A 26,724-nucleotide genomic window follows, 5' to 3' on the forward strand; every position below is an offset into this window, starting at 1 on the left:
GTAAGCCACCCTGGAGCGTGCAGTAGGAAAGCGCGATAGGGATAACTCGAATTGAATCTCGCACTGATTGAGAAACCCTCTGCACTCGTGGGGATCCCCTGCATAGCGGTTGGGAGCCGGGAGACGAGGATCAAAAGCCACGGGAAGACCTGGAGAGGAAAATGACGCAGCTGCCATGGCAGAGGAACCCGGGGAATGCTGCAGCAGGGAGATCCTTGAGAGCTCCTGCGTCATGGAGGTAAGCTGCGCCTCCACCTGGAGAAGTCGCTCCATGGGGCTTGGTTGCTCAACCTCTTCGGGGTCCATATCCGTGGGGCTGAGCATAATGTCACGCTGTGCTCACCACGGACAAGGAGGGACCCCGAAACTGAGGTGAGAAGGGTAACACCTGCACCCACAGCTACGGGGGCACGCCTGGAAAGTGGAAGATAGGCGTCAGGAACCGTACGGGAGTATAAGATGAAGTAAGATACTCGCCGGACGAAAAGGAAAGTTCCAGAAGGATAGTTGGTACCGAGAGCCTGGGGTCCAGAGCCGGGAGGTAGGTCGGAATACGTAAGCCGAGGTAAAGGGTCGGAGAGTTCAGAAGGTCAGAGTGCAAGCCAAGGGTCGAAGTCCAGAGCGGGTCCACAGCTGTGCTTGATGCGAGGCTTGTGGGCGGTGCACGCGCAAAAACCCTCCACAGCAAAGCAAATATGCAAATCTAAATACAACTGTATGCTCATCTGCATGTCTTAGGCAGGTCTGCAAAGCTGTGACCATGCAGCAAGCTTAAGCCTATAGGGAACCATGTTAAAAATGCAGTGGAAGTGCTGTGTGCTGGGTGATAATGGGGAAAGGCGGGGTTGCAGACCTGCCTAAGACATGCAGATGAGCATACAGTTGTATTTACATATATATATATATATATATATATATATGTGTAGCCCTGCTTCCTAATAAACGCAGGCCACTATCATATGCTGTATTACCTGTAGGATCACAGGGTCTGAGCCTCTGCCACGGAGAGCCTGGGGTACACACAATACTTATAACTTGATGCAGCGCCTCCACCTGCGACAGCTTCCGCCAGCGGGGAAGTGGGTCTTCGCAGGACTTATATACCTTCAACACACACACAGCAGTGTACCTTAACCAATCAGCTTTACTTGCAATATTCTTACACATATCCACAGGTGTCCCTCCCTAGAGGAGACACTCTAATCAGCGTCACGGCGGACACCGACCCTCCCGTCTCCCTCCACCGGTTGATCCCACACCGTGTCCAGTTCCCTTGGGAATAGTCCTCCCACCCTCAAGTGAGTCAGATATATGTATATGAGTGTGACTGCGCAGCCACTGTGTCCCGAATGAACGATGGTATTGTTGGTGCACTTGGAGAATTACCTGCCGAGTACTCCAGTACCCGGTGCTGCTACAAATCTTCACAAAGGGTCAGCGAAGTGCAGATGTCGTCAGCCGCGGATATCCAGGGCGATCCCACCCAGACACGCTGCGGCTTGCTAGCGGGGTCTGAGCCCAGGCCTCCCGCCACTTAGAACTGTCCTGGTGATGGTAGTGCGGCAATAAAGGGAACCGGAACCTCACTATGGCAAATCCCTAGCTCCGCTTGTCTCTACGGTGACTCAGGGCCTAACTGGGCCTGGGGCATGTGGCCTACGTAGGGGGCGGTTGGCCTCCCCACACTGAAGCTCTGTCTCCTTTCCTCTCCAGCCAGCTCTGAGCAACGTGCGCGCAACCACCTCCTTTTCCTCCTTAACCTTGCAGCCCCTTGGCTCAGGCCTATCACGGGGACCCGCGGGGGTTGATGGGACCTGTGTCTCGCTACCTCCCTCCAATCGGAACTCTCCTCCTTCGCGGGCTTTGCTTACTCTTGCCTGCGCATGCGCAACCTCTGGCTAGGTTAAGTCTGCACTGGTGCCAACCATAACATGGCGTCTTGCACGACGCGGAGCCTCCATATCGGAGCGCTCCCTACTGCAGCGTACCCACCCCCAACAACAACAAGGGCGAGAAGGGGGGGTCCCGGCTACATAAACATATATATATATATATATATATATATATATGTTTTTGTGTGTTTTGTCGGTTTATAGAGACCAATACAGTTTTATTATTTTTTATTTTAATACTGGACTGTTGTGAGTCCGTTGCAGGGTGACTTTTGGACCCTTTTCCTTTGGTACTACTGTATCTTTATAAAAATAGCTCTTATTCACAGTACCTGTACCTGGGTGCTACAACTTCTGAGTGCAACTATAGGGCTTCTAGTGACCCCTGGTGGTCATTTGTTCAAGTGTTAGATATTATAGGTTTTTGAAGTGAAACTTCTTTAGTGGCACCTAGTCAATTTTGATGGAACAAAACTGCTTTATGGAGACGAAAATGTGAAACGGAAATGATGTCACGTAATGGCCGCCGATCCCCCCACATGCCTGCTGTCACATGCGGCGGCGATAGCCGCCGGCGCCGCTACTAACGGCCGCCGCTCCCCCCACATGCACGCTGACATATGCGGCGGCGGCAGCGATAGCCGCCGGCACCGCTCTTAACGACCGCTATTCCCCCACACGCCCGCTGTCACATGGAAACGGATGTGAGGTGCAAGTGACGTCAGTGCTGGCAGATGAGGCCAACACTTGCCTCCATGCCCACATTCGGTAGTGGGGTGGGAAGATATAGGAAGAGCGCTGAGTGCGCGCACACACGCGTTACCGTGCCCTGTCGCCTCCTGTTCTGGTTCGGTAACGGGGGGCTTGAGTGCGCTGCGTCCCCCGCAGCACAACCAGAGGGGGGAGGAAGAGCGCTGAGCGCACGCGTGCACACACACGCGCGTTACCGTGGCCCCGTACCTCCGGGGGGCTGGCTGCAGCAGGACAAACAGCCGTGAACGCAGCTCTGCTGGGGGGAGAGAGTGGGGGCTGCTCCGGCCATGTACCTTCACGGGGGGGTTACTCAGGAGACTCAGGCAGAGCCCCCCATGTCCGCAGCTCTGCAGGGGGTGGGAGGAGTCAGGAGAGAGGGGGGTTGGGGAGGACACAGAGAGAAATACACACACATACAAAGACGTGCAAATAGCTAAAGCACGCGGTCAAACTTCTTTGTGTTTTGGAATTGAAATTGTGTTTTGATTTTTAATTAAAAACATCACCATCACAAATACAATTTCTGTGACAAAAGACAAAGAAGTTTCACTTAAAATGCGCGTGCTCGGCACACTCACCCTTTTTTCCCCCCTTGCACCAAGTTTTTTAATTTGTACTATTAGGTGAGCGGATTGTCATTATGTTTGTATGATACTGAAGTAGAATCCATCAGGATTACAGCAGTTTGGACTTTTGGGCTACCACCTTTTGCAATCCAATTTGTTGGGACATTGCATTTGGACTTATATGCAGTAATTTTTATATATCATTCAAAGCGCCGGGGATCATATTACTTTCCCTTCATCCATGTTTTAACAAGTGCACTAGAGAGCACCTGTATGCTTTATCCTCTCGGCAGCTAACATTATTTGATTTCTCTGCACACAGGCAATCATTTAAATGAATTCACTTTTTGGCCACTCATTGGTCATTGTAAAATGAAGCACTTACTTATCACAGGGAGGTAGTTTTTTAGTTCGGTCACAGCGCTTTTTATTGTGTATTAGTTTAAGACTGTTTGTCACGTGTCTAATGATGATTATTTTTCACCACATTATGAGACCGCTTCTGGTAACTCATGAGTCCTAAGGAGCATTCTGCTGCAGTGACAACAGTAATGGAATATTGATTTTGCAGTTTCAGCAAGGAAAAATATATAATGTTTCACAACGATGGTTGTTCCTATGTTACATGAGACTTTGTTGCAACCCTAGTTTGTCTTTGTCATTTAAACATTTAGGCATGCAGTTATATTTTCTCAAATTAGATGGAGGAATCATGAGTTATAAGTTATTTTAACCTATAATACCAAAATTGCAGAGACTTGGCCCCTACCAATCATATGCCCCAATCCCATTGTGGTGGGAGTGCACGGCCCTAACATTAGGGGATATTCCCCTGACTTCCTGAAATAACTTTAACCATTTAATTTTACTGTATATAGCGCATTTCCCCAATGGGACTCAAAGGGCTTCATGATTACAATTTAGCGCTACACATAAACCTCACAGCACCGTCCCTGCCTCAACAAGCAGCTTACAATCTATCTCTGGTGCCTGAGGGAGATAAAGTGACTGGCACAAGGAGCTGACACTGGGATTTGAACCAGGCTCCCCTGTCTCAAAGAGCCATGTCCTTGTTGAAGATAGTGAATTAAAGATACAAAAAGCGCAACCCTTATACCAATTCTGTGAATCACGTGCTAGTGATATAGAAGTGAAAATTAACCTTATGTAGCCTAGTGCCCCTGGCTATAGCCTTTCCCCTGGCCTCAACACTAAGTCCTGATAGGAACAGGCAGTGTTGGGGTTAAACTCCTGCACAGGGCCTAGCCTGCAGTTGTAGCCTGGATAGATACACTGTTACTCTATCCATGTGCAGGTCTCCCGCAGTTGGAGTGTCATACCTGGGAGGGCACTGACTCAAATGCCAGTGGTGTGATGCCTGTCAGTACCTGGACCTGCCTTGTTATGGGGCAGGGTTACAAACCCCTCACCAGGTATAAAAGCTGACACCACAAAATTGTGCGTGTTCTGTCCCCTTCCTCTGAGGAGTGGGAGCTACTCCACCTTAGGGGGCTGAGGATGGGCTCTTTGGACCTCAAGCCCCTTGGGTGCCAATTCAGGGTGGAAGAAAGGTGGAGAGGCTGGAACCTGGTGAATAAACCACAGTTGTACCCACACTTGACTGCTGTGTAATTCATGGGAAGGAGTGCTTGTAGGGGAAAAATCTTGTTCCTAACAGGACTTGTTGAAACCTTGTCCTGTTGACTCTCCCATACCACCCAGGGAGCTCTCAGCCTGCTGTTACCTCACAGGTATGCACCATGACACCAGGGTATGTGACACCTATCCGGGAAGAACAGGTCTCCCTGTGGGGGGTGGAGGAGAGGTGGATAAGGGTGTTACACTTATATAAAGGTCCCAATAAATGGGATTGGTAAGTGAAAATAGTGAACAAATACCAGGTGCTGCCAGATACCTGCGGTTATTCAAGACGCTAAAAATGATGCTGTTACAGATGTTTTCTATTGTCTCTGATTAAATTGAGGAAAGAACCGTGCCATGGACTATTTGATATTTATTGAAAGGTGAGACATTAATTTGCACCCATTTAATGAAGAAAATCTTCATTTGGCGAACTAGCAAGTCTAATCTTCATTTGCATTCAGTCAGCACCTTCAGCCCAGGAAGTATTATTTTTTTTTGTACCATGTAAGGGAAGTGACGGGGAAGAAAAGAATAATCGGCTGGATCGTATCTCCTAAATTTAACCAAAGAGGAACTTTGCAATTATAAGGACATTTTCACAATTAGAATAACAGTGTGTTTACTAGACAAACATTTTTTTTTTTGCTGTATTGGTTCCTTATTTTATGTGGAAAAAAAGGAAAAAGAAATATAAGATATGTAATTAAGGTTCATACTGTATGTTGTTAGTAGTAGAAAATTTTCAAATGAGCAATAAGTAACGACTGCTACTGTAATGTGATTAAACTAGAGACAAACTGGAGACAGGATGAGCAGGAATCAAGAACATCCACAAATATACATATTGTACATAGTGATGTTACCGCTTGTCCCACTGGGAGCATGTGACCTGCATACGGAACAAGGGCTAATATCGCAAGCTGGCCCACTTTTCACCTTTGCAAAGGTCCCTCAAATGAACAATATCTCCCCTCAATCCATCCCCATATACTGTATCATCTGTCACAAACAGCACAAAAGTGGACACGTGACTTAGATATCCAACCAGGGATAATACACATGGCTACTCTTGCCAACTCACCATGAGTTAATATTAACCCCTTAAATGCAATCATATCTATACGCTTTCACCACCCAAGAATTATGCAAATAAAAATATCTTAAATTAATATCCGCCAGGGTCTCATGCCCCTGTTTATTATAGACAAAACTATGCACTTGACACAAAAATATGTTGTGGCAAAGTGTCTGAAAATTTAAATGCTCTCTCCAGAGCGTGCAACCGCTCATTCAGAGCCCCAAAGAATCCCTTATTAAATGTTTTAATATATATTAAAATGTTTTAATATATATTAAAATGTTTTAATATATATAAAATAGATTAGAGAAAAAGGATTACAAGAACATACAATTGCAGTAAATGCAGTTTCTTAAGATAAAACATAAAACAGAAATCCCTATACATTACGTCAAGGGTGCGCAAACTGGGGGGCGCAAGATTTTTCAGGGGGGGGCACGAGGCCCCGCGCTCTACCCCCAAGGCATTTAAATCCATCCTCTTATCTGGTCTTCTGTGGGCATGGTTTCCAGGGAGAAGTACCAGTCTCTCCCATCATGAGCAGAGTAGCTGGGCGTAGCTCTCACATATTTTACTCCCCCTGGTGGAATCTCTGTCACCCCCTTCATCGAGGTTGAAGAACTGTCCAATCCCTTCTAGAGCAGAGATTCGGTAACACTCTTCCTTGAAGGCTGGATGAATCCTCAGAGAAGACAATGGCAATTCCCTGGCTTCTTTAAGAAATGCCCTGATCAAGGATCGCACCACATCAACATTGGTTCCTAATACAATGGGGAAGATCGGATGTTCCCTTGGTTCAGGACACACCAGTGCTTCTACTTCTATGGGATGATTCAAATTCGTATTGAGTTGCGGTATGTCCATCCTCACTCGGATCACTCCATCTATGGGGTAGTCTTGACTACTGAGGCCCCATAATACCATTTTCTCTGCCGACTGCAGACGCAGATGCTGGACGTGAAGATCATAGAAGGACCGGTAGACTATCGTTACTTGTGAACCAGTGTCCAGCAGGGCAGAGGCATAGATTCTCTCAATTAGTACCCGTACTACAGCCATATGGCCTACTCAACTATAGGCCTCCTGTGGGCGTTCCCTTTCAGGGCTAGTCATAGGGGTGCTTTCTGTGGAGGTGGCCGGCCACTCTGCTGTGTGTGACAAACGTCCGCCATGTGACCTTCTTTATTTCAGGTATAACAGCGCGTACCCCAGGTCACGCTGGAGCTGGGTGTAGAGGACGGGTTCCAGGGCACCTGGAGGCGGAGGCAGGAGTCTCCTGAGGGTGGCTATCTTCATTAGGCTTCTGGGAGGGGGTCCCCTTATTCTCTCCCTTGCGAGAATACTTAGGTTTCTTGGGGGGTGTAGCCGTGCATGAGCTTCATGCCCTTTCACCTGGCTCAACAGCCCCTCAAACGTAGGAGGACGCCCTTGTACGAGAGATCACCGGAGCATGAGGGCTATAGGATGGGTAGGGAGCGATCCCCTCAGGAACTGTTTGCAGCGAAATTCATCCATATCAGAGGCTGAAATAATTTTGTGGGAGCAGAGAGCCCATAATACTAACTGTATGCGGTGGATGAATGCGGACAGTTCTTCCCCTTCTTTCTGTCGAAGGCCGTAGAATTTAGACCAAAGTTCACTTTCGTCTTCCTGCAGGCCATAGGCCTGAGTTAAGACGTCAACAAACATCTGCGCCGTAATGTCTGCATTCTGTTCCCGGTGCATTCTTACCATCGTGGAAGCCGGGGACTTTAGGCATTCCACTATCCGCTGCCTCTTGACAGCTTCGGAGCAGGACCATTCTTCTAGTACTTGTAAGGTATAGTCCTTCCACAAAAACAATAGATACACCCGCTCTTCCTATTACCAAAATAGGGGTGCACTGGGGTTCGTATCAACAGAAAAAAACAAAAGGCGTGGAGAATTGTCCGTTAGAGCAAAGGTTATTCTCCACAAAATAACTCCTAGTATAGTGCACTCTCCTACAAAATATTATCTCTGTATGCTGCGACAGGACTGGTCTAAGGGTAAGATAGTGAGAATGGTGAAGAGTTACAGAATGACCCCTATTGTGGTGAGATAAATGAACTTCGTTAAAAATATATCTTTAATAAACTTAATGTATAAAATAAAGTGTGGTATATTAAACTCCTAAACACATATAAACACAGACACGGGTGTGTTAGTAGTAAACACCCTTGAGGGATCGTAATCTCTCGGAACTATACCCTCCTTAGGGTTAAATGTAATCTCTCTAATCAAATATTCCCTATAGTAATAAAACCTCTAAAGGTATCTTGAATAGTGTGAGCAAATGGTATGCGTGAACTGAATCAAATATGACCCTAGTAATTGGATCATATTGAGAACTTAGTAACCCCCCTTAAATCTAGTAGTAGTTTCCACTGAGTACTGGTGTGAATCCCATAGATCTACGTAGACATTTGTTGTATTAATACTACCTTAATAGATCATTTTATGCTTGCACTTTAAAGCAACCATAGATGGCAACAAGATGGTACTATTGCTAGTACAAGGTTAGTGCTTAATACACAAAGTATACCAAATTATGACCACTAGAATTTCCCTGATGGAACACAAAGAAATCCTCCTAGAGTATGGCAATTGCACTTTAAAGCAGCCCCAACTAGCAACAGTATGTTGCTGTTACTGTGGTAGGGTTGATATTCAGTATCCAATACACAATGTATACCAAGTAGTGTCCACAAGGCGTTCCCTAGTGTACACAATAAAGATGCCTCCCTTTTACGATATAAAGGAATACAAGTGGTTCCCTTTAATAGAAGAGGGGGCGATAGACTCAAGAATTTATCCAAACAGGAAAGTTTTGGGGATTTACACTTTAAAAACTTTAACCCCCTGTGGCCTGAATGAAGAGATTGATGTTTGGTCTCTATTAAATTACCATTGCAGGCATATATATATTCTTTTCTGTGGTCTATTAGATATTGTATTAGATATTTTGACGGATCTTTTCACTCTCTGACATTTGCCTGTCTTTATTATATTTTAATTCATATTTTATTGCTAGAAAAAGTGAGGGATACAATGGTTTGTACACCAAAAGAAATTCACTTACATGCACACTACCCAAAATTTAAAATGTAACCTTTAATAGTCAATACTTAAAACATATATTACCAATTTATAAATGTGAAAACATATAAAAATGAATTAAATGAATAGATAACTAGGGCAACTAAGCAGTCTCTAATGTTGAAATACATATGCTTGATGCTGGAAAATGAGAGACTGCAAGGGTGCAAAACAGCCTAAGTGAGCATAAAAAGCCCACTAGTACATTGATCAGTCTAATAGATAATAGCCATCATAAGGGTTGTTGGCTTAAACTCTTGGACAGGACCTTAACTAATGTAGCGAATCCTGCCTGGCCACTACCCTATTTTAGTATATAATTGACTGATCTAATGAATGGCTGCCTAGTACTGTATTAAAACCCCACAAAGGGGACTGACATCATCAAACACGCGTCCAACGCGCGTTTCCCTCCTACTACGGAGCTTCCTCAGGGACAAAATTTGCAGTGGGGCTCAAGCGGACACTATTTAAGGCATATAGTTACCATGGTAACTTAATCAGCGTCCCGCTACTGCGCGTGCGCAAAGAAGCGCTAGCGTATCTACTGTAAAACATATCTGGCATACCTTTAACACTGACTTACATCTTATTGTCAACAAAGGCTCTTAGGGAATATCGACTGTTTCCCAAATTGGGTGAAAGTCAGGTATGTACTATCCTTCTAAATCATATCGATCCCGTCATTTGTGAGCATGCGCATTCGCCATTAGTTCCCCGAAGTCTATCAGAGGACACATGCGCATTACCAGTAGCTGGAAAAAATGAGTAAATAAATAAATAAATGGTGATAACAGCGCATGCGTGATCACTTAATCAAATTCATACCGGCGCTACTTAGAACCAGTGCGCATGCGTTGACACTTTGTCAATTCCTGTATTGGCGCAGTTTGAACGTAATGCGCATGCATGAACACTTTAAATTATTCACTTGATATTATTTTGCCGTGATAGCGGCAATTAGATGAGGTCTGTGCGCATGCGTGGCCACTTGACCACAGCTGCGACGGCGCTAGATAGATCAAGTGCGCATGCGTTGTCACTTAGTTTCACGCACGTACTGATGGAAAATAGTGCGCATGCGTGACCACTTAGGAAAATTCACTTAGTATAATTTCAGGAAATAGACATGGTCAATGCGCATGCGTGGCCACTTAGACCAAATCACAAAATAACCTAAGTGTCAAGCGTATGGGGAGTAAAGACAACCTAGACAGGTCAAATTAAAGCCAGATATGTACAGTAGTTTGCCCCAATTGAAGTGCTGAGACGTCATTAAATACAGTAAGAAATATTAAATAAAGTAAATAAAATAAAATAAACTGAAGCACATTTACATCATAAATTCCCATCGAATGAAATATATCTGTGATTCAATGCCACATTTATTTTGAACCCTAAATAGAAGATAAACTGGGTTCGTAAATAGGTAATACAGTCACTAATTTGTGTGAATGAATATATAGTAATCATTTTAATAAATACAAAACCATGGTTGGCTAGCATGACGTGGAGGGTAGGGGTACTCTAGGAGGACATGATGTATGTTATCTGAACACACAGTAGGATGACACACTCATAGATACAATAGAGAGTCTAAGTGTCCATGGTAGTAGGCAGGAGATAGCACGTACCGGAGATATGCCGACAGTCAAATAAAAGGGGTGAAGGTATTTTATTGCTATATTTATTTATTTTATTAGCTTGACATTTGTCTGTTGCTGTTTTTTTTTGCGCTTTTCTTTGCTCATTTTTACAGCTTAATTGTGGTTAATATTCCCGCCCTCACCATTCGTTTTACGCTGCGATATGTAGTTGTCAAACTGTGTTTTGCCTTGAGCAGTATCAATTTTATGTGAGACCGTTGTAACATATTGTGTTGCGGTTTTTTATATTATCATCTCGAGCTGTGTCTAATTTTTGCTTGTTTTTTCTCGTTTCAAGATCTCATTAGCGGATTTGTTGGTGTTTCTATTTTGTATTTTACTTTGTATTTTAAACTATTTGTATAAAAGTATTGTTATTTATGCTTTGTAATGTTTAAGTGTATGAACACTTGTCCAATTACCAGATTGATTCTGGATTGGTCTTTTATGTTAACACCCACTGTAACCAATTGAGTATCTGCAGTACATTTAAATACCGGCACTTCCCATAGTTGCTTTAACCCCAGATGAAGTGTTGTCTTACGAAACACATTGGATGCTGTACTTGAGTATTTTATTATTCTTACTCCCTTTCCCCCCCGTATGGCAATTTGCTAGCGTTTTGGTTCTTGTGTGCAGAGTTTAAAGGGCTTTACCACTACGTCCTCTACCCAGCGCTGCTCGCAGTGACGACAGTGGAATCTACCCTCGGCTTGAACAGCTGAGCCACGCTAACAGCCGACACGGGAGGGATATTTGCTGTGTTCATACGGAAGCTACGCCTTCAATGGGACTCTGTTATGCTCCAACTAGTACTATATTTAAGTAATAATCCCTGAAGAACAGGGCATTACTGGCCAATAATGTCCTGGCTGGAAGAGTTGAAGGCCCGAGGCGAAGCCGAGGGACTTTAACCCAGCCAGGGCATTATTGGCCAGTAATGCCCTCTTCTGAGGGGATTATTACTATTATAGGCTAAATGTAGGCTTATTTCATAAATAATAGACACTTTTGTATAGTTAAATAGATTTTTGTATTAAAATAAAATGGTAAATACATGAAACCACCTCTATATACTCTTACACTGCAGATATCTATATCCACACACATGCCGCCCCCTCTGTGTACACACATACACACACACAAACTGCTGCTACACACACACACACACACACACAAACTGCTGCTACACACACACACACACACACACACAAAAATGCAGCCACACACACACACACACACACACACACACACACACACACACACACACACACACAATCAAAAATGCAGCCACTTACTAAACTTTGCTCTCCCCCCCAGATCTACACACAACACAGCACCTCTAACTCCTCCCCCCGCCCACCACACACACACACACACACACACACACACACACACACAAAACACTGCACCTCTATACACAACACACTTACTTCTTTGCAGTCTCTCTATCCCCCCAATTCAACTGAATCTGCTCAGAAAATCTCAGTCAGCTCGGGAGGGGGAGGAGTCAAACTGTGGCTGATACTTTTTGACCAATCCCCTGCCACGTCTCAGAGCTTTTACTTAATTCAAACCAATCCCCTGCTCTGTCTCAGCTGTTCTGAAAGCTGATTGGCTGGAAATAAACAGATTGAAAACTGCATTTTGCAAGCTGCTGAAATTCAGGGCATTACTGATTGGATAATGCCCGGAATTTTAACCAATCAGAGAGCGGGGTTTTCAATAATGCCCTGAATGTTACTGCTTTAGCCTATAATGTGTGTTTAATACCTGTAACCCCGGTGCTGGGCTGTCACTCTGCCTCACGGTTGCTTCCTTGTACCGGCAGATCAGCTGTGCATTTACACGATGCGGTATTAGGCTTTCTATTCTACAACTGCTGTTTGTCCTATGGTGGTTAGAGACTTTTTTGTGATACCTCATCCTCCCCAGTCTGGGGTTTGGATGTGTGTCGCTCCGGAGAAAGAGATTCTTTTGCACAGGATCCAGGATATGATGTCGGTCTTCACTCGTGAGAGCCTTTGCCTGTATTCCTAAAGGAGTTATTTGCTCTACGCACGCCAGTCCTGTTTTACCATCTAAGGACTCACCTTGCTTGCCTAACTGAGTAGCTGACGACGTAGCCCACCTGTGAGAGTCTCCTATCGTCTGCGGTAACATGCTGGTTTATGCATAAACGTGACTAAAAACGTTATTCCTGTACGTGCGATACTCACCTTTTATCTGCACTAATATATTATTGTGCATACTACACTGAGTTGTGTAGTTTTTCCACTTGTTTTTGTATCACAGCATCGACTATGGTGAGGGGGGAAGTGGGGAAGAGATTCTATGTTGGGGGGGTCTGTTTTGGGAGGGGGACAGATCCTGCTTTGTCAGAGGGGGGGCAGATTCAGTGAGAGTGTCAGCGACTGCACAGTGATACCACTTATGCCTAAAAACTTGAACTTTAGTGCCCCTAAATGCTTGCAATGCTCTAAAAGTCATTAAAAAGTATGTTTACCCATCTTTATTTTATTTTTTATATTTAATCATTTACCCATTAAAAGAATTGTAAAGTAATAGTAGTAAATAACAATGTATGAGTACATAATACTGATCAGCAACAATTTATTTGTAAACATTTGTTACATATGCCAATTTAAACACATGTGTACACTGCAATGTACATTATTAACAATGTCATTCTGTATCAGAAAATAAATCAACAGGTAGGACAGGTATCAATACTCTTAACATTCAAACTGGATTGTAAAAATCCAATGTGAAACAATAAAAGGTTTCGGAACGGTGAAAAAGCTACAAGAAATACATATATGTGCAGAGAAAAACACTGCTGTATATTACTTCAATATTACCCAATTTAATTAGTGAATAGAAAAAGATGGTTTCAAAGGAATGTTTTTCAAATGTGGTGGGTTGCTCAATGTTACATCTTTACAAAGCATGACAGAAGTGAAATGGAATTAAACCAATTTTGTCTTGATGTAAAAAATATTAACCTTACTAAAGCATGTACAGCTAAGACAAATAGCACACAGCCTACTAAAATATTTTCCAGTTATACTATTATTATAGCTTGCAGACTGTATATGTTTATTCTTACCTCTAAAATATACGGCCAGTGCTAGGATTCTTCAAACAACGGAGAGAAAAGTCTACTCGGGTCGAAAACCTGAAGAATCCGTGTCCTTTTCTAGCACTGAAGGGACATTTCAGCTGTAATTGAAGGCCATGCTAGGTAAGGCAGTGTACTGTAAATACATGGTTAGATGTACAGGCTGTGTGTTTAACAACTGCACGTGGGAAACGTATTCGAGGGTATTGTGAAGGTGCAACTATAACACACTAGTTACAAAACAAACGGCACACCAAAAAAATGTCACTTAGCAACATAAGGAATTAATATTTAGGGGTGAGAGACCTTTCAAACCTGTCTGTGGTCTGTGCAGTATACTTTCTGTAATATCATATATACGGAAACTAAACATTTTATGGACCAGTAATAAGCAATGCGCAGGCGCATCAAAAAGTGTGATGACCTCATTTATACATACGCACATCCCTGGGTGATTCTCTTCAGCAGACGGAACTACAAAGTTGCACAATTTGCATTTCTTGCATTAAACGTGACTGCAGCACAACTGCCTGAGATTTAAAGGTATGTGTTTATAACATAGGTCAAACACCACAAGGTTGAATATAATTGGTTTAGACATGGGGTGGCCATGTCCAGTCTTCAAGGGCCACCAACAGGTCAAGTTTTCAGAATATCCCTGCTTCAGCACAGATGGCTCCATCAGTGGCTCAGTCAACGACTGAGCCACCTGTGCTGAAGCTGGGATAGGTTGAAAATCTGACCTGTTAGTGACCCTTGAGGACTGGACATGGCTACACTCCTGGTATACACATATTTACCAATTAATTGTAATGGCATTGAGCCCTTCATATTCTCACATGGCAAATCTCTGCGTTTTATGCAAACCACCAGGGCACGCCAACATATTTCAAAACCTACTTTTAAACATTACGTACCCAGAGGGCTCTGTAATGCATCAAAAGACCCATCTAGCAGTGAAAGGGTTAATAAACATGTTTACAACAGGGATGTGATGATTTTTTTTTGTTCCATCTTATTTGCTCCACCTTATGGAGTAGGTCAGTAAAAAGAAAGAGGACAAAGAGATAAACCGGAGATGTTATTAAAATCCACCCTATGCTTCAGGTTGCAAATGTTTGCAAACCCTGGCAGAAAAGTTTTAAACCCCCTTCTTCCTGTCTTATTATTTTTACGTAGGTCACCTAATTTAACCCCTAAACCATCACTGCTGTTGGTTAATTTTCGTCCTTTAAATATAAGAAAAGATAGTACACATTGGGTTGCAAGCTGGGGGCCACTTTATACAAGATCTACAAAGAACAGCCAGAATAATGTTGCAGGAAACTCCAGATGCATTAAAACTTCTACAGAGAGTCATATGGGATGTTATCCTACATTTGTTTCAGTCATTAAACCTTTGATCAAAGAGAAAACCAGCTGATCCTTCAGGGATATGAATAGCTAAAGATTCAACAATCTATGCTCCTTCATGATGGTGAACCACGTAACAATTTGTCAGATGCCCCTTCAGAGTAAAGGAATTTTTTCCCCACAAACCATGTAGTTTACCTTCAACACAATGTAAAAAAAAAAAAAAAAAAAGAGCGAAAGAAATGGTTCTCTTCAAGGGATGAGCTCAATAAATAAAATACAAAATCCTTAATATAATGCACTTTAATGGTGAAACCTCTATTTCTATATAACGCAGAGAATCGGAGGACATAGCAAAAAGACGCCGCATTGGTCAAATGAAAGTAGATTCATAGAAGTCACCATAAACCAAAATGCCACGTGCACACAAAAATATTAGTGAGGAAAGCCAGAAATCTTCAGGCGCATACACAAAAATAATGAGTAATTACAGTAAATCTCGTTATATACATATCATTTTTTTAAAGATAGTGTATGGAATATTGAGAACTTAAATTGCCAACAATTAAGAAAATGATCCAAAAACATTCTCAGGACAATAGAACTGCGTAATTTATTTAAAAAAATAATAATCTTAAACTCAAATAGGGGACACAGTATGAATAAGTTGTTCCATCGAGTTTAAATAACACTGAAGATACGGCAGAAAGAAGGTTGCCTATAATTATGTTATTGAAGTTTTGGGGGAGCTGTTCATTTTCTAAGAAACGTGTATTAAGTTGCTATTGACAGTGCTGTAAGTTGCAAATTAAAAAGATGTGTATATTAATATTTTAAGAAATGCTGCTTTCATGTAAAAAAAAAAACCATGTTGTAGAAAAGCGGTGCTCAAACTGGGGGGCGTGAGACTGCCTGGGGGGGCGCGGGGTTTACAGAGGCCCCGAGTGCTTCCCGAAGGCACTTAAATTAAGTGCCGGGGGAGCTGCAGGGCCTCTTTAAGCCTTTACATACCTTGGCTCCAGCGGCTTCCTTCCCGTGTCGCCATGGCAACGCGACGACAAATGACGCCTCAAGGTCATGTGACGTGACGTCATGACGCCGGAGTGGAGGTAAGTGGGGGTGATGGGGGGTGCGGGAGTGAGGAGACTATCGGCAGGGGGCGCACGGAAAAAAGTTTGCGCCCCCCTGTTGTAGAAGGTGTTAATAGTCAATGATCTGCCTTGTCTTTATAGGAGCACTTTCAAAACAAAGAAAAGCAAGCGACTGAAAAATCAAATAGTCATTTATAAAAAAAGAGTAACGTTTACTTTGTACAAAATATTAGGGAAGCGAATGTTGCCTTGTTATGAGCAGTGAGTTTGAGTGAATAAAATGTCAGTGAATGCTATTTTACAAAATACAACACAAAAGAGCCATTCACATTTCCTACAGGATAAACTGGACACATTGATAACCGGTTGAATATTACACATTTTTTAGATTGACACTGCTATGTAATTATTAGAAATGATGTGACTGACTGCGATCGCTATACTTATCACATTTTCAAGTTAATATTTTTTTTTTCTCACGGACGTCTGCAAAACTCTTACAAAAGCAGGTACAATTTCCACATAGATGTACTGAATATTCCAGATTAAACATTTTGTTTTCCAGTTTCCCAACTTTGGAAATGTTAGTGATGCCGTCAAGCAGCTCTTGTGCAAAGTTTGCTATTTCTATAGCCGAATGATGAAATTTCAGGTCCATTATTAGTCAATAAACAGGCATTTGTCATGACTTATCTTAGGATAAAAAAAATCTTGGTCCTTTGAATCAAACAGGAAAGTGGCAAAGAGAACACTTGCTACTGTAAGTGGTTCGCTACATACACTTTCAAAGTACTTGGTTAAAAGTTTGGTTTAATCATATGGTTTTGCCTATACTTTACATTCTCCCAAAATCTACACAAAGCTTTATAGAAATGTAAAAGAAATGCAGAACATCTGTCTTGTTACAGCACACAGTGACCAGCCACACATTCTAGAATCACACTGTTAAAATGTAATCTACAATGCAGCAATAAATACAGTACTAACACCCACATACTGTAGCATGTGTTGAACTAGGTAGCATACTTCTCTGTCAAAATCAAGCCTGTTCGCTATGTATGTATGCATAGGCAGGAACGGGCCCGTTCCACTCGGAAAGAACGCCATCTTGGAATATCAAGTTCTTAGATGGAAGTGGAACGCCAACATCTGCTGGGCATGGCTGCGACAGCATACTTGGAGCATTGGACTCGGAGAGATGATCGACTGTAGAGTTGCCTTCCTATAAAAAGCAAAGCAAATCTACAGACACAGTACATTGAATAGTCTTATACAACACTTGAAAGAATTTATTATCCTGAAAGCAGCAATCCCTCCCCCAACTTGATTTGAACCAGGAAGTTCTCTGGAGCTGAACCACATTACTCAAAGCTCTGTGAATACCAATTGATGAGACAAGCTACGATATTAACGGATTGTTTAACTACAGAACAGTGGGTGAAAGAGAAATGTTCACCAGAAAGACACACACACACACACACACACACGTTTTACCTGGAATGATTGAACAAAATTGAGGACCTGCAGAGAAAGTTTCCGACTGGAATGGAGAAGATTTTGAAGGCTGTCAAAAACAATTAAGAGATGTTCAAACAGATATAACGCTTGGACTTGTACAGTATTTTCCATCGTAGACACAATAGTACCCAAACTATATTACCTCTCTTTTCCACACAGTCTGTGGGCAGCAATTTTCTTGCACACTATCTGGTTTAATCCTGAAGCAAACAGAGGAATTCCATGGCATAGCTCCAGTGGTACCCAGTCCTTTTCTACTGTTGATACTGAGAGAAATATAAAAAAAATCGAGAAAAACACTGAAGTAACAGGATAATAAAAACATATTTTCTAGATATACACCAACTGTCATTCTATTTTGAACTGTAGTTAGCTAGACTGGAGAGCCCAGATCTCTGTAAGCACCCTGCTCTCCAGTGTTGTTCCATTCACAGAAAATATATTGGTAGTGTGAAAACAAAGCATCCTGTGCATGTATATGTAATCATTATTGCACCTATTTGATGCACATAATCTACACATCTTGCAGTGCACTACAATACTGGAGGGACAGGCCTAACATGCAAAACAAAATGCAGTTAAATGTGTGATTTTGGTAAAGACTATTTCTCAATTGATTTTACTCTGATCATGATCTGATGAGCAAGTGTTATGTAAATTTCACATAAATCCTTAACTTAAGGTAGGCTTAGAACTGGAATGTTAGGTTACTGGATATGTTCACAGGGACCATCTTCTTTAAGCCTTCATATTTTTACCTTCATTTGCCTTAGTTCCCAAATCAACAATGGTTTCTTCTACCACGAGCTCAAAGGATTCGTTGCTGCCGTTGACATCTGAACGGGATGCCAGCCCAGATTCATCTACATGGAACAATCATCAGATTTCAGACAGTTATTCGGACATTACCTGTGTTTTTTTTTAACCTACATGTAGAGATTTTACAGTCGGTTCATCACATCAGAGTTAATGTAAACTGTATACTGTACACACACACACACACACACACACACACACACACACACACACACACACACACACACACACACACACACACATTATTAAACCAACAGAGGAGGAAGTCAAAGTCCTCTTTTGGATTTAGAAAGTTTTGTGCAGATTGTGAAATAGAATTAAAAGATATGCAATGCTCAACTATATCTGGATTGCAGGCTTTTATGTCCCCATAATAAAATAAACTAGAGAGCGGGAGGGATGGTTGTTGGTACTTTTTACTTTATTATATACAGCAACAGCACTCCTTGATAAATATTACGTCTTATGCTACTATGTACTGAGTGAGTGTACACAATTGTGAACTCTAGATATATGGTTATTAATCATGCAGATGAAATTACCTGGGAAGCCCTCAAAATGAATGGACAGACATAAGGGCCTTTTAAGCGATTAGATCCACAGTAAATTAGTCCAATAAAGCAAGAGTGTTAGTAGCGTTAAAAATGTGGAGTTTGTGCTGCACTCAATAAGAATAACAGATGCGAAAACACTTTAAGTTAAAAACATTTGCATACATTTTTATGACAAAAAGGAGAGATCAAGTCATATTTCATAATCCTAACATTCAGGGCTAGGAAACTCACTCTGAAAAGCTCACCAATCTGAACTAATAATATTAATATTTAAAAAAGTAAAACTAGAAGACCGATGCTTAAAAAAACAAAATATAACATAAATGTAAGTATAACAACAACATTGATAAAAATGATAACAATTGTAAAAAATAAAAATAAAAATCTTTCAGGACAACAGCCAGATTAGTTTTCTTGCTCGGAAATTTGTATAAAGGGCCTTTAGACTATTTCCCATAAAAATGTAAGAGGAGCAGCGGAAGTTCAGCTTGTGAGAAAAGGATAATATCCATTTGTAGTCTTTGGCGTTTTCCTGAGCGAGGAGCTACTTACCAACTTTTGGTCAACCTTTGCACCAAGAAATAAGAAAAGGATAATGATGTTGTACTGCAGGCTTTAAGCAGCATGTCATACAGAATTAAGATATAAGAAACAGATGAGTATCTTTAGGTAGAAGGAAAATGTTGAGATCGGGGTAGCAGTAGCCCGTTTAGAAAAAATTAGAACTCACCAGCAATGAAAAAATAAAGTTTGACTACATATAAAAATTGATACAAAAATACACAAACAGGACAACAACAAAAAATCTCCCACGTGTTTCACGCCCACTCTGGCGCTTTCTCAAGGAGTGAAATGCGTGGGAGGATTTTTTTTTGTCCTGTTAGTGTATTTTTTGTAATCAAACAGGACAAAAAAAAAATCCTCCCACGCGTTTCACTCCTTGAGAAAGCACCAGAGTGGGCGTGAAAAGCAAGGGAGATTTTTTTTTTTGTCCTGTTTGTGTATTTTTGTTTCAATTTTTATATGTAGTCAATTTTTTTTTTATTTTTTCATCGCTGGTGAGTTCTGATTTTTTTCTAAATGGGCTGCTGCTACCCCGATCTCAACCCTTTTCTTCTGAACTTCTGTGATTGGAGTGACGCCTCCGGGAGTTACAGAGTTACCCCACAACTTCTGATCTACATTATGCTGTAGCAGGCAGAGGATTAAGACAGTGATTTATCATGAGTAATAACAGCTCCACACCGGGCATACCGGAGACACAAGGTCAGAATTTTAGCTTCAGTCATCCGGTGAGGACAGTACATCTGCCCTTCACGTGAGTAACTGGGCTTATTCAACAGTATTCCCCTTACATGTTTTCTCCTCTTACATCCGGTATATATTTTCATATACAGGCATACCCCGCTTTAAGGACACTCACTTTAAGTACACTCGCGAGTAAGTACATATCGCCCAATAGGCAAACGGCAGCTCGCGCATGCGCATGTCAGCACGTCCTGAACAGCAATACTGGCTCCCTACCTGTACCGAAGCTGTGCGCAAGCGGGGAGACCATAGAGCCTGTTACACATGCGTTATTTCCATCCGTTATGCACGTATGTGACGATTGCAGTACAGAACATGCATCGATAAGTGGGAAAAGGTAGTGCTTCACTTTAAGTACATTTTCACTTTACATACATGCTCCGGTCCCATTGCGTATGTTAATGCGGGTTATGCCTGTAATCAACAGTGGCAGACTCCTCCGTTTATCCCGATCAGTGACCCGCCAGTTATGTGTACAAAACCATTTTTTTTGCTATTGCCTAACATTGCGTGATTTCCTTGAGCCTATATTCGGTCGCCCCAACAGAATATCTTTAGGTATTCAGATTGGAATTTTTTTTTAAACTTCTGCATAAGGTCACACCCCAACAGCACTGCTACAAAAACTACAACGTTTAATGTTACCATGTTTCGCAGGTGTACAAAACTAATTATAACATATCCGTTTGAAGGCGTAACCTACCTTTTACATCAGAAGCGTCACTCGGTCTTCTCTGGTTTACGTGGCGACTGGCAGGATTCAGCATAGTGACGTAGCCGCAGAGATGCTGCAAATCCACCTTATCCCGCAGGGTCCTTAAGGCTTTATGGACGCTCATGTTAACAATGGAAAAATCTGCCAACACAATGAAGGAAAATAAAACATGTCTCTTCACCACTCACTCTTATTCAATTTTCTGTGGAGCCGCCTTCCCATGCTGCAGAAGATGTCTGTCTCATGTGCATTAATGGGAGTTGAACTCTTTCCCAGAGAGAAGACGGCTTCACAGCATAATGAATAAGGTCATGCAGCAGTCCAGGTTTTCAAAATGTCCCTAACATATACCTGACAAATGAACATAGCCTTAATTATAACGAATTGCTGTGCTCCGCCATTGGCCCCCACGGGACCACTACTCCTACTTGCATGCTGAGCGTGAGGCACCAAGGACTGAGCTGCTGTTTTCAAGTGAGTTCTCACTGTGATTTCACATCATGACAATGTACCTTTGTTTTACTGGGAATACACACTAGACTTTTATGGTATATATGGATATCTGTGCCTGTTCTTCCGTATTACTAGTACACTTGGAAGTCTTCATTTTGTGTGAGTCTCCAGCAGCATTTATATATATGCTCTGACACCTTGGTTACACAACCCTGCTATCTTGCTGTTTGTACATGTTCATAGGACAGCGGAGCCTCTAACATTGGGATAACATCCCTCATCCACAATCTTAATTATAACGAAGGCAGCTTGCTTGAATAGTGTATATATTGACCCGAAACCTTGGCAGCACAAAAGGAACGAGCTTCAGCATCTCTGCTCTATAGGGTAAAGCCCCAGGTTCCAACTTTACAGTGCAGAGGTACAGCCTTTGGATATGGACTTTATTGATCTACGCATAGCCATAGAAGCTGTTCAGATCAGCGTGCAAATGCTATGGAGGAGGTTGAATGTGACATGAAGTGTGCTCTTATCTGCATTTTTGCATCCAGAGTGTTTATAACCGCAGTTTATTTAGTAGATAGGGCAAAGACTGAAAAAAAGCCCATGTGGATGAGCTCTGCGGTATTTATTACTTGATATACTCTGTACTGTAGAATGTTTTTTGGCCACCAATTACCTCCTTGTAGTTCTGTTTCATCGAATGGGAACGGTACGTGCACAGTTTCCCCCATCCCATGCAGGCCATGCCCCTACACACAAAGAATCAAAGAGAAACAACAAAAATAACAAGTTGAAATTAGCTTACACTGGTCAATATAAAATCGAAGAAAGTCAGGGGAGCGGAGGTTGTAACACCAAAGGAGAGAAGAAAAAAGTGGAAATAGAACAGTATTGTATGTCAGTTTAGGGTTCAGTGGTGCACAGAACCTCCAACTGTTATACTCACAAACATATGAGATATATGGTCATTTCCAAAACTGTGGCACAAAATGTACTGGAACGTGGGTGGAAACACAGTCAGTTCAGCAGGACCCAGGAGAGAACTATTTCCCATAAAAATATTAATACCAATGGTGTTGCATTCAGCGTTTCATGCAATGATATCCATCTTTACTGCATGTAGCCTTATATAAAAGGAACTGGCGATACTTTGCTTATTTAACCAGAACTTCAAATCTGGGTGCAGACATTTATGAGGAAAAGGGGCGGCTCAGTGAGTGACTCTAAAAAATGACACCGAGTTAGAATCAGGGGAACTTGGTTCAATTCCTGGTGTTGGCTCCTTGTGACTTTGGGCAAGTCACTTTATCTCCCTGTTCCTCACGCACCAAAAACATAGATTGTAAGCTCCACGGAAAAGGGACTGCATCTGTAAAATTCCTATCCTGAAAACATCCCATTGGGAGAAAAGCACTATATGAAATAGTTATTATTATTACAAATTACTAATTATGGATAATAGTGTAGTTTGTCCATAAGAAAACTTGGTCAAATATTAGCAACCAACTAAAGGGGACAGCAATGCATCACTCTGCAATGTTTTGTGGTGTAATGCAACACAGAGGGTTTGCATATCTGTTAACTCATTCACAGCTACTTTAACCATGGACATAAGCCCAGTGATTTGCTGTGTTGTCGCAAAGTAAATGCATGTTATTTATCATGAGGATTATCCACAGAAATATCAATATGTACGAGTCGCACAAAAATGTCAAATATGTTACATAATTGGAATTCACTTTACAACCCTTGGACTGAGGCTGCATAGCTGCATACTATAAAGTGTGTGCTCACATTACAAACATACCTGAATGAGAACAGCAGAGTGCGTTAAAGCATCGTTCAACATTGCCAAGACATTAGAAGTAGGAACCACTCCTGGATCATGCCCCCACGATGTTATTAATAACCGGTCATACATCTACAAGACACATATGAATTCATTTTATTAGGGAAAGCGGAACGTGAGCCAGGAGCACTATTATCAACCCCGACAACAGATTTGCATATGCCTGCGGCAGATATACATCAGTAACGATAACTGCACAATTGATATGGCTTTAACTACTTATCATTACACTTCATATTGCGACCTCTTTTCAAACGACGTTAGTTCATGTACATTGCTCTTCATGGTGCTGTTTATTTAAACCAGGAATTGACTAACATATATTTCAAGCTAGGTATAATGGTGGGGCCTTATGTCACAGTTTCTCTGTTTACTTGGTAAAATCCTACAAGTGAAGGTTTTATTGATGCTTTGTTCAATAGTTTCTGTGACAATTCCTGGACCAGTATTTTGATCCATCCCGAGAACCCTGTTTTTCTAGACCCAGTTTCTCCAAAATGGATATTTGGATAAAAACGAAATCCCAGGAGATATTAGTTCTTTATTACTCTAACTATGCGCTAGATCAGTGCCACAATGACAGTTATGCTTGGTTGAAATCTGCAACGCGTACATATAAAATCACACTACTCTCTGCTTACCTGGAAAACGTCTGGCAATTTCCGGAGTCTGGTTCCTTTTGAAAGTAACAGGGATGGTGGTCCTTGACCAGTGACATGATAAACATAGAGCTTAAACCATATCGAGCTAACCTCTGGTATAGCTGGTCCAATGTGCTACGGAAAGGAAAAATGCTTTATTTTTCCATGAGCATGTTTAAATCAGCATTTAATATATATATTTTTAATAAATGGATGAAATGTTCTAAATAATTACATTAAACATGATGTACAATGCATTATTACATTCAGTCTACAGTTCTTCTCAAAAAAATAAATTGGTTGTTTATCCATTAAAAGTGCTATAGTTATACAGGACCAATATGGCTACCAGAGTACTGCGCTGCATAATTAACCATAGACATAACCCAATAAAATAAACCACTTCATTAAGATGAACTTAAAGCCTCTTTGTTTTATCATAAAGTCCCTGCAATGTGCCCTGAAGCAAAACGCAGACATTGGGAGTTATTCAGGAAACAGCTATAAGGCCGATAGTGCCTATCAGCACCATCACAGTTGAATGAATACCCTTACATGTAACTGCTAAAAGACATTTCTTCCTCTCTGTAAATGCTGGACTGGAAGTTAGGCCTCAATTATACCAGAAACTGCAGAGCAATCCGGTGACGTCACCGTAGCAACGTCGCCGGGCGACATGCAAAAGCGATTTGTAGCACTACTGCCGAGGAGACATGACCAGTGGGTTTGTTTAAGATGAACTGTGATTGGCCGTGCAAATCATGTGACGCGGCCGACGCCTGTGAAAAACAAGATCTCCAATCTCTCCATGAGACAGAAGCTTTGCAGTTCGTCACAGCGCTTATGTCGCTACTGGTATGCGCGCTCTCATTGGATTTTATTGTTTTGAAGTTACGCGGTGTCACATGGCGTCGCCAGCGATTTCTGGTATAATCGCGGCCTTACAAGTTTTGTAGGTTTTTCCCTCTATCTACAGACGCTACCAAGTGTTTATTTTGTTTTACCTGTGGGGTACAGCTGCTAATAGGCCGGATCTCATTGGTGAGAGGTGCCATTGAAACAAGCAGCGAGTAATTCTTATTTAGAACTCTGCTGCAGGTCGCGGGGTCCAAACCCAGAAGGCTTTCACATCGTAAAAGGTCCAGGGGCAAACCTGTGTTCAGAACAATAAAAAAAAATATGAAGACGCCGTACAGCAGACTGATCCGGGAGAGCACAGGCGCCTTCTCTTTAACCGTTTGGGTGCCGGAAAGGCCGCAGCGCTACGAAAAACCGCAATCACATGATCGTTCAAGCGAGCGGTCACATGATCGGACATCCCTTAACCCGGACACGGAAGAGGAGTCATCATCCTCTGCCATTTTCCTGCAGTACAGATCGCTTCCTGCTCTCCAGGTTCCTTCTTTTTTGTTTATTTCTAGAGCGGTCTTGTATTTTTTTTCAAGGAGCCTGGAAGACGGTTTATACTGTACATGCACAACTACAAGAGCAATGTCAACAACTAACCCCAAAACGACTAAGGAAAAGCACACAAATTAATGTCAAAATGGCACACGCAAGAGAAAACATGCAAAGCCTTGGTTACTTTCCAGCTAACAGTTAATATTTCCATTTTATTAACGTATGCATATATGTATCTCTTTAGTTGTGTAGTACCATCCATATACACAGCGCTTCACAGCAGTAATAGACCACGACAAAATAACATGTGTCATACTGGGAATAAGCGCTTCAAGCATAAAAGGAAACATTAGGAAATGGAGTCTGTGCCCCACAGAGCTTACAATCTACAATATTTTGAAATAATAAAATAAAAAAAATTGAACATGTAATATGCGATACTCAATTTAGAAGATGTTTTGTTAACGTTCCTGTTAAACATAATTAAACATGCTTTTTCTAGCAAATCAGGAACGTGTATTCCCTTTCTTTTGTGTTGTAGCACTGCAGAGGCGTCCACTTGGTAAGATTTTCAGGCGTGTGAAAAACCGCTCCGCTTTCTCTCATGGGAATCCATGATCAATTTAATTAAATAAAATTGCATCTTTCAAAAAATAAATAAAAATCCATGTGCTGAATACTCTGATTTCTTGATGTTCTCAAAAATAGTTTAATTCCAGTCTGCACAGCAGCTGCACTAACACGACACCCATGCTGTCTGATAGATGATATTGATTGAAAGTGACATTTTTTTAATTACAAAAATATATAAAATGACGTGTTTGGAGAATAAAATGTTAGGCTAATATAGCACAGGTAACTGGTTGTTTGTTTTGCATTAAATATGGAAATGCTACGGTACCTGTATTTGCATGTTCAGGTTGTGCAACCAGATCCTTATTGTGCCGGAGGAAAAGGATAGTGTTTCTCAGAGTAAGTGCATGATCAAAGTACCTCTGAGCCTCCCCTTCACCGGTGCTTTGTACCTAGGAAAGCAAGGATGTCTCAGGCAATGTACAGCAAAGATTGGGAGTGATTCCAATATTAGATATGGACCCCTTAAATTACACCGTACCACACGATGGGTGAGAAACAATACTATGAAAATGTAATGGAAACTATACCAACGTTTATGGATCTGAAGCAATGAAGAGAATCAATCTAAA

The 26,724-nt window shown here is 41.9% G+C and overlaps 1 protein-coding gene and 1 long non-coding RNA gene across 2 annotated transcripts in view; both read right to left on the bottom strand.

The window, feature by feature from the left end:
* The window catches only part of LOC142477229 (uncharacterized), a 36,225-nt gene extending 23,920 nt beyond the window's left edge, over positions 1-12,305 (bottom strand). The window contains exon 1 of the long non-coding RNA XR_012792255.1: positions 12,130-12,305. This is a non-coding gene — a long non-coding RNA (uncharacterized LOC142477229). The remainder of the gene's footprint in view (positions 1-12,129) is intronic.
* A 3,153-nt stretch (positions 12,306-15,458) lies between these two features.
* FAM91A1 (family with sequence similarity 91 member A1) overlaps positions 15,459-26,724 on the bottom strand; it is a 50,825-nt gene continuing 39,559 nt past the window's right edge. Inside the window, exons 15-24 of the mRNA XM_075582233.1 lie at positions 26,421-26,544; positions 25,123-25,271; positions 24,119-24,253; positions 23,436-23,549; positions 22,305-22,377; positions 21,161-21,313; positions 18,538-18,642; positions 17,922-18,045; positions 17,756-17,825; positions 15,459-17,483 (exon numbers count right to left, since the gene is read on the bottom strand). Of these exons, the coding sequence (XP_075438348.1) occupies positions 17,301-17,483; positions 17,756-17,825; positions 17,922-18,045; positions 18,538-18,642; positions 21,161-21,313; positions 22,305-22,377; positions 23,436-23,549; positions 24,119-24,253; positions 25,123-25,271; positions 26,421-26,544 (1,230 nt within the window). The 3' untranslated portion in view covers positions 15,459-17,300. The remainder of the gene's footprint in view (positions 17,484-17,755; positions 17,826-17,921; positions 18,046-18,537; positions 18,643-21,160; positions 21,314-22,304; positions 22,378-23,435; positions 23,550-24,118; positions 24,254-25,122; positions 25,272-26,420; positions 26,545-26,724) is intronic.

This window comes from Ascaphus truei, chromosome 2, assembly GCF_040206685.1.
Source record: "Ascaphus truei isolate aAscTru1 chromosome 2, aAscTru1.hap1, whole genome shotgun sequence".
Taxonomy (NCBI): Eukaryota; Metazoa; Chordata; class Amphibia; order Anura; family Ascaphidae; genus Ascaphus; species Ascaphus truei.